The sequence below is a fragment of the Apium graveolens genome, chromosome 11, assembly GCF_009905375.1.
Source record: "Apium graveolens cultivar Ventura chromosome 11, ASM990537v1, whole genome shotgun sequence".
NCBI lineage: Eukaryota > Viridiplantae > Streptophyta > Magnoliopsida > Apiales > Apiaceae > Apium > Apium graveolens.
The window spans coordinates 188,931,987-188,944,425 of record NC_133657.1 but is presented as its reverse complement, the minus strand read 5'-3'; the positions used below and the strand labels follow the sequence as shown (position 1 = coordinate 188,944,425).

General features: G+C 34.8%; 1 protein-coding gene across 1 annotated transcript; it reads right to left on the bottom strand.

Annotated features, from left to right (window-relative positions):
- Nucleotides 1–10,921: 10,921 nt before the first annotated feature.
- On the bottom strand, nt 10,922–11,464 carry LOC141696282 (uncharacterized). Its single transcript, XM_074500441.1, has one exon. The coding sequence runs from the start codon at nt 11,462–11,464 to the stop codon at nt 10,922–10,924; it is 543 nt and encodes a 180-aa protein (XP_074356542.1).
- Nucleotides 11,465–12,439: the final 975 nt, after the last annotated feature.

Here is a 12,439-nt window from a genome sequence, read left to right as displayed (position 1 = left end):
TGTTGCTCCCATGCTTGGTTTGTAGAAAAAGGGACGCCCAGATCATTTTCCGTGGTTCAATGCAGCAATTTGGCTTGATCCCGGAGGTACTCTTATAATGATATCCCATTTCATATTGAAAGCTGGGGTAACAATATAATAAAATATTGTATTTGATTAGAAGAATAGAAAGAATTGAATTAAAGGGAATCAATGGAGTAGATTACAAAAAAAATAATTTATTTTTAAGATGAGATTTGGGAGGAAAGTCCCCGTGAAGAATGGATCATTTTTTCTCAAATTGGGAGGTCTGAGCTATAATTTAGGTTGTTAGGAATGTGATAGAGGAGCAAGTGAGAATTTTAAACATTTAACCATTTGTATATAGTTTCAATTTATTTGATGATCGTCAAACTTATAAAATTTAGTACTTATTATTTGTCTTTGAGTACACACTAGAAAAAACATGTTAGATTTAACCCAACTAAACACAACTTAGGTTGATTGTGTAAGAAAAATTTGTATTATTGTAAGGAATTTATAGATTTATTCCTATAAATTTTCCTTCCTCATAAAGTGGTCTATAGGAAACTCAAGAGTTGAAAAACTTACCTGATTAATTCTAATGGATAATTAATTAAGGGGTAAATAAATTAGGTGAGATGGATGGTCCTCTCTCTGTCTATATATATATCCACCTTTTCCATCAAAAGTGTTGGACTTATGAAAACTGCAAAGTAACACATAATTGATGTATATAGAAAAGAGAGAGAAACTCATACATCTCCATTGAAGCACCTACATACAAGACCTTGTTGCACTCAAATAATCATAGCCATGTCAACATATATGTATTCTACTTATCTGTGATGATCATATAGTTCAAGATCCGTGAATTCATGTTAGTGTTCTTTTACGCTGCTCCTGATTATAACATACAGTGTTATTAATTCTTACGTGATAGTCAGCGTTCATTTAATCTTTTCTTACATGTGGCATCAGAGCCAACGGTTACGAAACATATGATCATTCCCATCAATATAAGTAGCATCCATACATGAATATAATGATATTTTCTGGGCTTATAATCATCATCAATTAGTATTCATCTGATTATTATGTGATTGCTATATATATTATGTATTGATCAGACTATTTCCTGGAGATATTATCTTGACTCCAGATTATGATTATAATCTCACATGGTAATATTTGGTTATTGTGTTTGTTGAATTTTATGGATTATTTTGAGAACCACTCACAGGAGTACTTGGAATATTAAACTAACGAATAAATTTAAGTACTGCCCACATGAGTATTTAAATTTTAAGCTTATGAAAGGTTTTGAGAACTACCCACAAGAGTGCTCAAAATTCTTAAACTGAAAGATTTATTTTATGTGTTATCTTATGATTTAATTTTTGTATTTCTTTGCGCAGTCAATACACCTTCGGCCCTTAATTCTTACGCTACATCTATTGTTAAGCTTAATGGAACCAACTACTCAGAATGGAAAGAGCAAGTTGAATTCTCATTGGGAGTTCTTGAATTGGACATGGCTCTCCTAAGAGATAAACCAAGTCCACTTACTGAATCAAGCACTCCCGAAGAGAAAAAGGTCTATGATGATTGGGAAAGATCCAATAGATTGAGCACGATGTTTATGCGGATGGTGGTTGACACCAACATTAAGTCGTCACTTCCTACCACTGATAATGCTAAGGAATACTTAAAGAATATTGAGAAAAGGTTCAAGACAGCAGATAAATCCTTTGCGGGGAAGCTGATGACAGATCTTGTAACCATGAAGTTTGATGGTTCTCGCACCTTGAATGCTCATGTTATTGAAATGATCAACCTTGCTGCCAAACTTAAGAATTGGGATTGGCAATGGATGATGCTTTCCTTGTCCAATTTATTTTGACTAGTTTGCCTCCGTAATATGAACCATTCAAGATTCATTACAACACTATTACGGAAAAGTGGAGTTTGAATGAATTGACTAATAAATTAGTTCAGGAGGAATCTAGGCAAGGATCACAAGGTATTAAGGTAGCTCATTTCACTCAAGGAACTGCTAAGCAGGCTGGGAAAAAGAACAATATTGCTCATAAAAAAACACCATTTAAGTCTGATGAGTCTGATCAACCATTAAAGAAGAAAAGGAAGGATAATCTTTGCAAATTCTGTAAGAAGCCTGGACATTTCCAGGTGGATTGCAATAAACGTAAGGCCTGGTTCGAAAAGAAAGGTAACCCAATGGGTTTTGTAAGTTATTTCGAATCAAAGCTAACTGATGTACCTTCCTCTACTTGGTGGATAGACACCGGTACTAATGTTCATGTTTCGAATTCCATGTAGGGATTTAGTACGATCCAAATTACAAATCCAAGTGATCAGGATTTTATTTTTATGGGAAATAAAGACAAGGCTCCGGTGAAAGCTATTGGAACTTATCGTCTTAATTTATGTAGTGATTATGTATTGGACTTGTGTCAAATACTTTATGTACCGTCTATTTCCCGTAATCTTATTTCCGTAAGCGCACTTGATAAGGTTGGATATTCTTTTGAGTTTGGCAATGGAAATTTCAGCTTGTTTAAAAATTCTAGTTGTATTGGTTTCAGAATTTTGATTGATGGTTTTTACAAGCTAGAACTTAAAACTCCCAACGCTGAAATAAATTTTCCCCTGCATGATAAAGAAACAAAACGTAGGTCATCCAAAGATGACACTTACTTCGTGTGGCATAAAAGGCTGGGACATATATCCAGTGAAAGAATCAAATGATTAATTAAGGATGGTATTCTTCCACAAATGGATTTTAATAATGTTCCAACATGTGTTGATCGTATAAAGGGAAAAACAATAAAGAACACAAAGAAAGGAGCCACAAGAAGTACCCAGCTTCTTGAAATAATACATACAGATATTTGCGGACCTTTTGATGTTCCGACTTTTGGAGGAGAAAAGTATTTCATCACATTTATCGAGGATTATTCACGCTATTGTTATGTCTTTCTATTACATGAAAAATCTCAATCCGTGGATGCTGTACAAGTATTCATCACCGAGGCAGAAAGACAAACAAAAGAAAAGATGAAAATCATTAGGTCGGATAGAGGTGGTGAATTTTATGGAAGGTATGATGAAATAGGGGAACACCCTGGACCTTTTGCTAAACTTCTCCAGAAGTTTGGTATTATTGCTCAGTACACAACGCCTGAATCTCCATGGCAGAATGGTGTAGCTGAAAGAAGGAATCGTACATATATGGAGATGGTTAGATCTATGATGAGTCACGCTAATTTGCCAATGTTCTTGTGGATGGAAGCCTTACGTACAGCCGTTTATATCTTAAATAGGGTTTCAAGCAAAGCGGTTCCAAATACACCTTTTGAACTGTGGAAAGGCTGGAAACCTAGTTTAAGACATCTCCAAATTTGGGGTTGTCCGGCTGAGGCTAGAATATACAATTCACAAGAAAAAAAATTGGATTTTAGAACATTGAGTGGATACTTTATTGGATATCCGGAAAATACAAAAGGATATCGAATTTACTGTCCTAACCATAGTACGAGAATAGTTGAAACTGATAATGCCAAGTTCTATGAGAATGATGAGACCAGTAGGAGCATAAAGCAAAGTGATGTGATCATTCAAGAAGTAAGGGTACAAGTTCTATTACCTATTATTTCGAAAGATGTCGGGAATCCCTCTAGGAACGAACAAGGGAACACTGAGGAGATCCCAATGAATGATCAGCTCCCTGATGAGGTTTTCACAAATGAAAATAATAATAGAGATTCATCAGAAACAACATTAAGGAGATCTCAGAGACAAAGGAGATCGGCTATTTCTGATGATTTCTTGCTTTATCTCATAGAAGCTAATGAAAATAAGGATCCAGTTTCTTATGCTCAAGCCATTAAAGGCCCTGATTCTGACAAATGGATTGATGCAATGAAGGATGAATTAAAATCTATGAGTGATAATCAAGTCTGGGAAATTGTTCAAATCCCACCGGGTCATAAAGCAATTGGTTGTAAATGGGTATACAAAACTAAACGTGATTCTAAAGGTGATGTTGAACGATGTAAAGCTCGACTTGTGTTCAAAGGTTTTAATCAGAAAGAAGGCATCGATTATTTCGAGACTTTTTCTCCAGTTTCCAGAAAAGATTCTTTTAGAATCATCATGGCAGTAGTAGCTCATTATGATCTCGAGTTGCATCAAATGGACGTCAAAACCGTGTTCCTGAATGGAGACTTGGAAGAAGAAATATATATGTGTCAACCTGAAGGCTTCATAATTGAAGGGCAAGAGCATATGGTCTGCAAACTTAGGAAATCAATATATGGACTAAGGCAAGCTTCCAGAGATTGGTATTTAAAATTTCATGAAACCGTTACAAGTTTTGGTTTCATTGAAAATGTTGTTGATACCTGCATATATCTTAAATTCAGTGGGAGCAAATTCATATTTTTGATTCTATATGTTGATGACATACTATTGGCTTGTAGTGACCTTAGTTTGTTGCGAGAAACTAAAGATTATCTCTCAAAGAACTTTGAAATGAAAGATATGGGGGAGGCTTCCTATGTTCTAGGCATAGAGATTTTCCGTGATAGAACACAAGGAATTTTGGGCTTGTCTCAGAAGGCCTATATCGATAAAGTTCTTAAGAGATTTAACATAGATTCTTGTTCCGCTAGTCCTGTTCCATTGCATAAAGGAGACAAACTTGTTCTTAAGCAATGTCCGAGGACACCTATGGAACGAGAGGAAATGCAGAATTATCCTTATGCATCCCTCGTGGGGAGCCTGATGTATGCACAGGTTTGCACCAAACCTGACATTAGCCATACCGTTGGCGTGTTGGGAAGGTTTCAGAGTGACCCAGGGATGCTCATTGGAAAGCTGCAAAGAAAGTTATGAGATACCTAAAGGGGACTAAAAATTGTATGCTCACATACAGAAAATCAAATCATCCATAGATGATTGGTTATGCTGATTCGGATTTTGCTGGATGTCCTGATACTAGGCTCTGCACTCTTGGCTATACATTTCTTTTGTGTGGAGGTGTCATTTCATGGAAAAGTCAAAAATCTGAAATGATTTTCGGTTCCACCATGATGGTTGAATATGTGGCATGTTATGAAGCTTCCATTCAAGGAACATGGCTGCGCAATTTTGTGTCACAGTTTGGAGACTTAAATTTTATCTTTGAACCATTATCGATCTGTTGTGACAATCAAGCTGCGACGTTCTTTTCTAAGCATGACAGGATTACTGATGGTTCAAAACACATAGACCTAAAATACCTGTTGTTAAAGCAAGATGTTAAACAAAATTGAGTCCATATGCACTGACTTGCAAGTAGCAGACATATTTGCAAAAGGATTGCCAATTAAGACCTTTGAAAGGCATGTTGAAATTTTAGGTCTCCTGGACAGTTCCTAAATTACTGATTATGTCGCTTATTTTATGTATGTAAATGTGAAAGACAATTACCGAGCTCTTAATGTATAACATCTGAAGTTTTCTGTTTTTTCATTATAAAGGTGTACACACTTATGTTCAAGATGAATGAAATATTAGGTGACCATTAAGCCATTCTCATTATGACCTGGTTGTGAAAATTGCATATGCGGTAGTACATGGAAGTAAGCGTGTTGTACAACAACATGTGCACGCCATGACTCATGCATCTTTTAATCTATCAACTAAGGACTTGAAGGATAACTAATGTCTCTGTGCACATTCATGACGTGTTTCCTATAAGACCAAGTGGGAGACTGTAAGAAAAATTTATATTATTGTAAGGAATCTATATATTTATTCCTATAAATTTTCCTTCCTCATAAAGTGGTCTATAGGAAACTCAAGGGTTGAAAAACTTACCTGATTAATTCTGATGGATAATTAATTAAGGGGTAAATAAATTAGGTGAGATGGATGGTCCTTTCTCTATCTATATATATATCCACCTTTTCCATCAAAAGTGTTGGACTTATGAAAACTGCAAAGTAACACATAATTGATGTATATAGAAAAGAGAGAGAAACTCATACATCTCCATTGAAGCACCTACATACAAGACCTTGTTGCACTCAAATAATCATAGCCATGTCAACAGGTATGTATTCTACTTATCTGTGATGATCATATAGTTCAAGATCCGTGAATTCATGTTAGTGTTCTTTTACGTTGCTCCTGATTATAACATACAGTGTTATTAATTCTTACGTGATAGTCAGCGTTCATTTAATCTTTTCTTACAGATTGCATTATTGTCTTGTCATTTTTTTGTTGTGTTGTATACGCTTCTTTACCAATCTTAATTTTTTTTGGCAACATTTGTGTTAAAAGCACCCACTTGTAGCTAGTGCCATATTTAAAACTGAGCGATACATTCTGCCAAAATTATAAGTTTAAGATCAAACCAAAAAAGTGAATATTTTTAAGGGGTGCAAAGTACAATTTACTCTAATTTTATTACATTTCTTGTTTGGAAATTTTCAATTTTTATAGTAATCTACACTAATGAGACAGGTATCTGGGTCGTTCCTTGTTTATCTTCCTTCGATTGCTCAAGTTCTTAAATACACTATCAATAAATATATTTCTATTTTTGAATCATTTTTATAAATACAATTAACTTTCTTGAAGACACTATTTGTTGGATATTTTGATGATTTAATGAAATGAATCTTTTATTTTGAAAAAACAATTATTGAAAAATTATCAATCAATATTTTTAATATCAAACAAAAGTGTGATATTTAACCAATTTATGGAAGTTAGTGTTAATACTAAATGCCGAAGAAGCTAAGAGAATTTAATTTGTGAAGACGACCCTGATGTTAAAAAAAGAACACAACCCTGATAAAATTTTCCTTGAAACTAATGTGTCAAGACTGTTTATCAAGTTCTTTCAGAAAATATTTTTAAAAAAACAAATAATGTTGTAATATACTAGCTTTAATATTTTAGAAGGGGCTACTAAATCTGAGAGGGAAAGAATGATAATCGGAGGGAGATAGAGAGCATATATTAGGATGCTTGGTGCAAACTTTACATTCACCAAAGCCATGTATTTATAGCCAAATTGAAGAATAAAAACATTCAATGCATTATCAAAATTTCTACTCCTAAGACTAGCTTTACTATTTTACCATTGACTTAAAAATTACAATCAATTACAACATTTCCCTTTGATTGTCATTTAACATGGATCATAGATTGCCTCGTTAAAACCTTGTTCAAAGAAAAACTCAGTGGGATAAAAATTTTGACGAAGGAAAAAGAGTACAATCTCCCTTGGAAAAACTAATCATTCTCTGAATTTTGTTGTAACAAATCCTTGAGTCGACGCATTCCAATGTTATGTCGTAACTTCCCAAACGTTGAATTTGGTAATGATTTCGTGAATAAATCAGCAAGGTTGTCACATGACCAAATTTGCTGAACATCAATTTCACCATTCTTTTGAAGCTCATGAGTGTAGAAGAATTTTGGTAAAATGTGTTTCATCCTGTCTCCTTTGATATATCCTTCCTTGAGTTGATCAATGCATGCAGTATTATCCTCAAACATAATGGTAGGACTTCTAGTGATGTCTGGTAATCCACATGATTCCCGAATATTCTTGATGATAGATCGCAACCAAACACATTCTCTACTGGATTCATGAATTGCAATGAGTTCTAGGTGATTTGTTGAGGTTGCCACTTTAGTTTGCTTCGTGGATTTCCAGGAAATGGCTGTACCACAATATGTAAATACATAACCAGTTTGTGATTTACCAAAATGAGGATCTGACAAATATCCAGCGTCTACATATCCAATCAACTGAGATGTTGATTTTTTCGGGAAGAATAATCCAATGCCTGTTGTTCCACGAAGATAACAAAATATATGTTTGATCCCATTCCAATGTCTGTCCATCGGAGCAGAGCTAAATCTAGCCAATAAATTCACAGCAAATATAATAGTTGGCCTTGTATTATTTGCAAGATACATAAGTGCACCAATTGCACCTAGATATGGGATTTCAGGACCAAGAACCTCTTCATCATCTTCTCGTGATCGAAATGGATCTTTATCAGGCTCTAAAGATCTAACCACCATGGGAGTAGTCAATGGATGAGATTTATCCATGTAAAATCTGTTCAAAACCTTTTCTGTATATGTGGATTGGTGGAGGAAAATTCATGTTGACAAGTGCTCGACTTGTATCCCAAGACAATATTTTGTCCTTCCAAGATCTTTCCTTTAAAACTCTGTTTTTAAGTATATGAAAGCATTATTAACCTCTGTAGCTGTTCCTACAAGATTTTTTATCCACATATACAACAATAATCACAAAACCAGATTGTGATTTTTTGATAAAACACATGGAGAAATTTGGTTACTAATATACCCATTCTTTTGTAAATAATGACTTAGTCTGTTATACCACATACGACCAGATTGTTTCAGTCCATACAATGACTGTTGAAGTTTAATGGAGTATATATGATGAGGTTTCTTGAACTCATCCATTTTTAACCCTTCCTGGATTTTCATAAAAATTTCACTATCAAGTGAACCATATAGGTAAGTAGTAACGACGTCCATAAGACGTGTTTCCAATTTTTCTTTAGATGTCATACCTAATATAAAACTAAAAGTAATTCCATCCATCACTGGTGAGTATGTCTATTGATAATCAATTTCAGGCCTTTGAGAAAACCCCTGTGCTACAAGTCGGGCTTTATATCTCATAATTTCATTCTTTTCATTTCGTTTACTTATGAATACCCATTTATTCCCAACAGGGTTCACACCGATTGGTGTTTGGACAACAGGTCCACATACTTCTCTTTTACGTAATGAATTTAATTCTGTTTGGATTGCGTCTTTCCATTTTGGCCAGTCTTTTCTTCGACGGCATTCATCCACACTTTGTGGTTCAGGATCGGAATTTATGTCTACATCCAATGCTACAGAATACACAAATACATCATCGATTATGGCTTTACTTTGATCCCATAATTTCATATCATGCACATAATTTATTGAAATTTCATGATTGTTTAATCCTGTATCTTCAAGGACTGGAATCTCTTCAGGAGATAATACTACTTTATGGGTATTTGCTTCTTCTGGAGGAAGTGCCACTTCAGGGGCAATTTTCTTTATTTTTCTTTTTCGTGGTGCAACATCTTTTACACCGACCGGTCTACCACGCTTCAGGCGTGGCTTTGATTCTGTAACCAATTCTTTTGTATCTGATTTTTGTATTGGTATATCTATTCTAGCTGGAGTATTTACTGCAGGTATATGAGATTTAGTTATATTTCTAGAATCGTTAAATGCGTCAGGCATTTGGTTTGTGATATTTTGCATATGAATAATTCTTTTAACTTCAAGTTCGCATTGACCGGTACGTGGATCTAGAAAATATAATCCTGATGCATTCCATTTTATGTCAAGATTAACTTTATTTGAATGTTTATCTCCCCCTAAGGGAGGAAACATAGACTCACCAAAATGACAATCTGCATATCTTGCGGTAAATAAGTCTCCGGTTAGAGGCTTCAGATATCTAATTATAGATGTGGAATCAGAACTAACGTAGATACCTACTCTTCTTTGACCTCCCATCGTCGATCGTTGTGGTGGAGCAATCGGTACATATACAGCACTTCCGAAAATTTTGAAGTGAGAAATATTAGGAACTTGACCAAGTACTAGTTGTAGCGGAGAATGTTGGTTGCAGTAAGTTGGTATAATCCTAATAATATTAGCAGCATGAAGTATTGCGTGACCCCAAATAGATGTAGGTAATTTTGTTTTCAACAACAGCGGTCTTGCAATAATTTGGAGTCTTTTGATAAAGGACTCGGCTAACCCATTTTGGGTATGTACATGAGGAACTGGGTGTTCAACTCAGATTCCTACAGATATGCAATAGTCGACAAAAGTTGCAGATGTGAATTCGCCGACATTATCTAAACGAATTGACTTAATACAATGATCTGAGAATTGAGCTCGTAATTTGATTATTTGGGCAAGTAATTTTACAAAAGCATCATTACGAGTTGAGAGAAGACAAACATGAGACCATCTAGTTGAGGCATCGATTAATACCATGAAGTACTTAAATGGGCCAGATGACGGGTGTATAGGTCCACATATGTCGCCTTGGATCCTTTCTAGAAAAGTGGGGTTTTCAAGCTGAACTTTAGTAGGGGATGGTCGAGTAATCAATTTTCCTAAAGAATATGCTGAACATGGAAGGTCATTGTTGGAAAGAACTTTAAAATCTTTAAGAGGTTGACCAGTAGAATTCTCTATAATACGACGCATCATAGAGACTCCAGGATGACCTAATCTTTCTTGCCAAAGTGTAAAAGATTTTGGATCTATGAGTTTGGAAGCGATGACATTGTGTGACTCAATAGTTCTAATTTTCATTATATATAATCCTGAGGAAAGTGAGTGAAACTTTTCTAAGATTTTCTTGTTTGTAGAATTAGCGGAAGTAATAAGAAGATATTCTCTATCAGCCTCAGAGGTAGTTTCGATGTGAAAATCATTGAGTCGGATATCTTTAAAACTAAGAAGATTTCTAGTAGACTTACTAGAATATAATGCATTTGGAATGTGTATATGGGTACCATTAGGGAGGATAAAACTAGCTTTTCCAAAACCTTCGATTATATTAGATACGCCGGAAATCGTTCCGACTTGAGCTTTGGTTTTGGTTATTTGGGTAAAATATTTTCGGTTATGTAGAATTGTATGAATTGTACCACAATCAGCAATGCATATATCTTCAGAATCCATTCTGTATATAATTAAGAAACATAATTTATTTGATAAGAACATAACACACTACATAGTTCAAACAAAATAAAGCACACAATAAACACTACTATAGTAATATATGAAACTAAATTTCAGCCTCCCATATGGGAGTTTCGTTAGGTTCATTCAGACCATTAATGCTTATTCCTCCAGTTGTGATTCTCGGGAAATCATCTATTTTATTGTTGGCGAAATTTGTTTCTACCATTTTCTCTTTTGATTTTTGAGAAGATTGGTATAACTTAACAAGATGATCAGGGGCATGACAATTACGTGTCCAATGCCTATCCATGCCGCACCTATAGCAAACATTTTCAGTTTTTCCTCCTCGTGGTGCCTTTCTTTTACTCTGTGATTCAGATTGCCACTTCCGATGACCAGAGTTGTTATATGGACGAAAATGCCCGTGGCTCCGACCTCGTCCACGGTACCGCCCTTGGCACCGCCCACCTCTATACCCTTTTCCATGTACATTCTGTTGGAATGACATGTTATTTACTTCAGGTAATGGGGCAGATCCTATTGGACGGGATTGATGATTCTTAATCACCAATTCATGATTTTGTTCAGCAACGAGGAAAGTTGATAGAAGATCCCCGAACTTAGTAAATTTGCGTTCCATGTACATCTCTGCTAAGTTGATATTGTTGGGGTGAAAAGTTGATAGTGTTTTATCGATTTTTCTTTTTTCCGTAACTTTCTCACCACACATAATAAGCCTAGAACATTTTTTGAACAAAGCAGAGCTATATGCTCGGACACTCTTAAAATCCTGAAGTCTTAAATTAGCCCAATCATTTTCAGCTGCAGGTAGATAAACTAGTTTCTGGTGATCGAACCTATCCTTTAGATTTTCTCATAAAATAAAGGGATCCTCGACTTCTAAGTACTCAGATTTTAAATCTTCATGCATGTGGTGTCGGAGAAAAATTATAGAGGTAAAGTTTTCTTCGGCCATGGATTTATTTTCTGCCTTTATTGTATCGTTTAATTTCTTTGAACCCAAGTGCAACTTTACATCTTGTACCCATGATAAATAATTATCACCAGAAATGTCCAAGGAAATGAACGACAAGCTTGTAATATTTGTCATACCAAATCTGAATTAACACGAAAATTATTAAATCTTAATTCATCAATGTAAATATTACATAAAATCCTAGTTAATCGGGTGCATTAACAAGTACGCAATAATCAATGTATATATCATTATTATCATTGATATTATAAACAGATCTATATATAAAATGATAAATGGATTTTCACCCGCCATACGGACGTCTGCGTTTGCAGGTTATCTCCGACCAATAATAAGTTAAAATGGACAATCCTGCATAAGTTAGTTAGGGGCAAAATATTATTATCCGATAAGTATGCAATTTATAAATTAAGGTTCCCACTATACTTCTGTATTACCCAAAATTAAATGGTACCGTAAAATAATTTTAATAGGCGGTGCTCAGCCATATATATTTAAATTATTAGTAGAGGGTGTAACCACGTCTACTCCGGTTATATATATTTGAATTATATGTAGAGGGTGTAACCATGTCTACTCATATATATGTATATTTAAATTAAAATTATACCTTCTCAGTTTCGG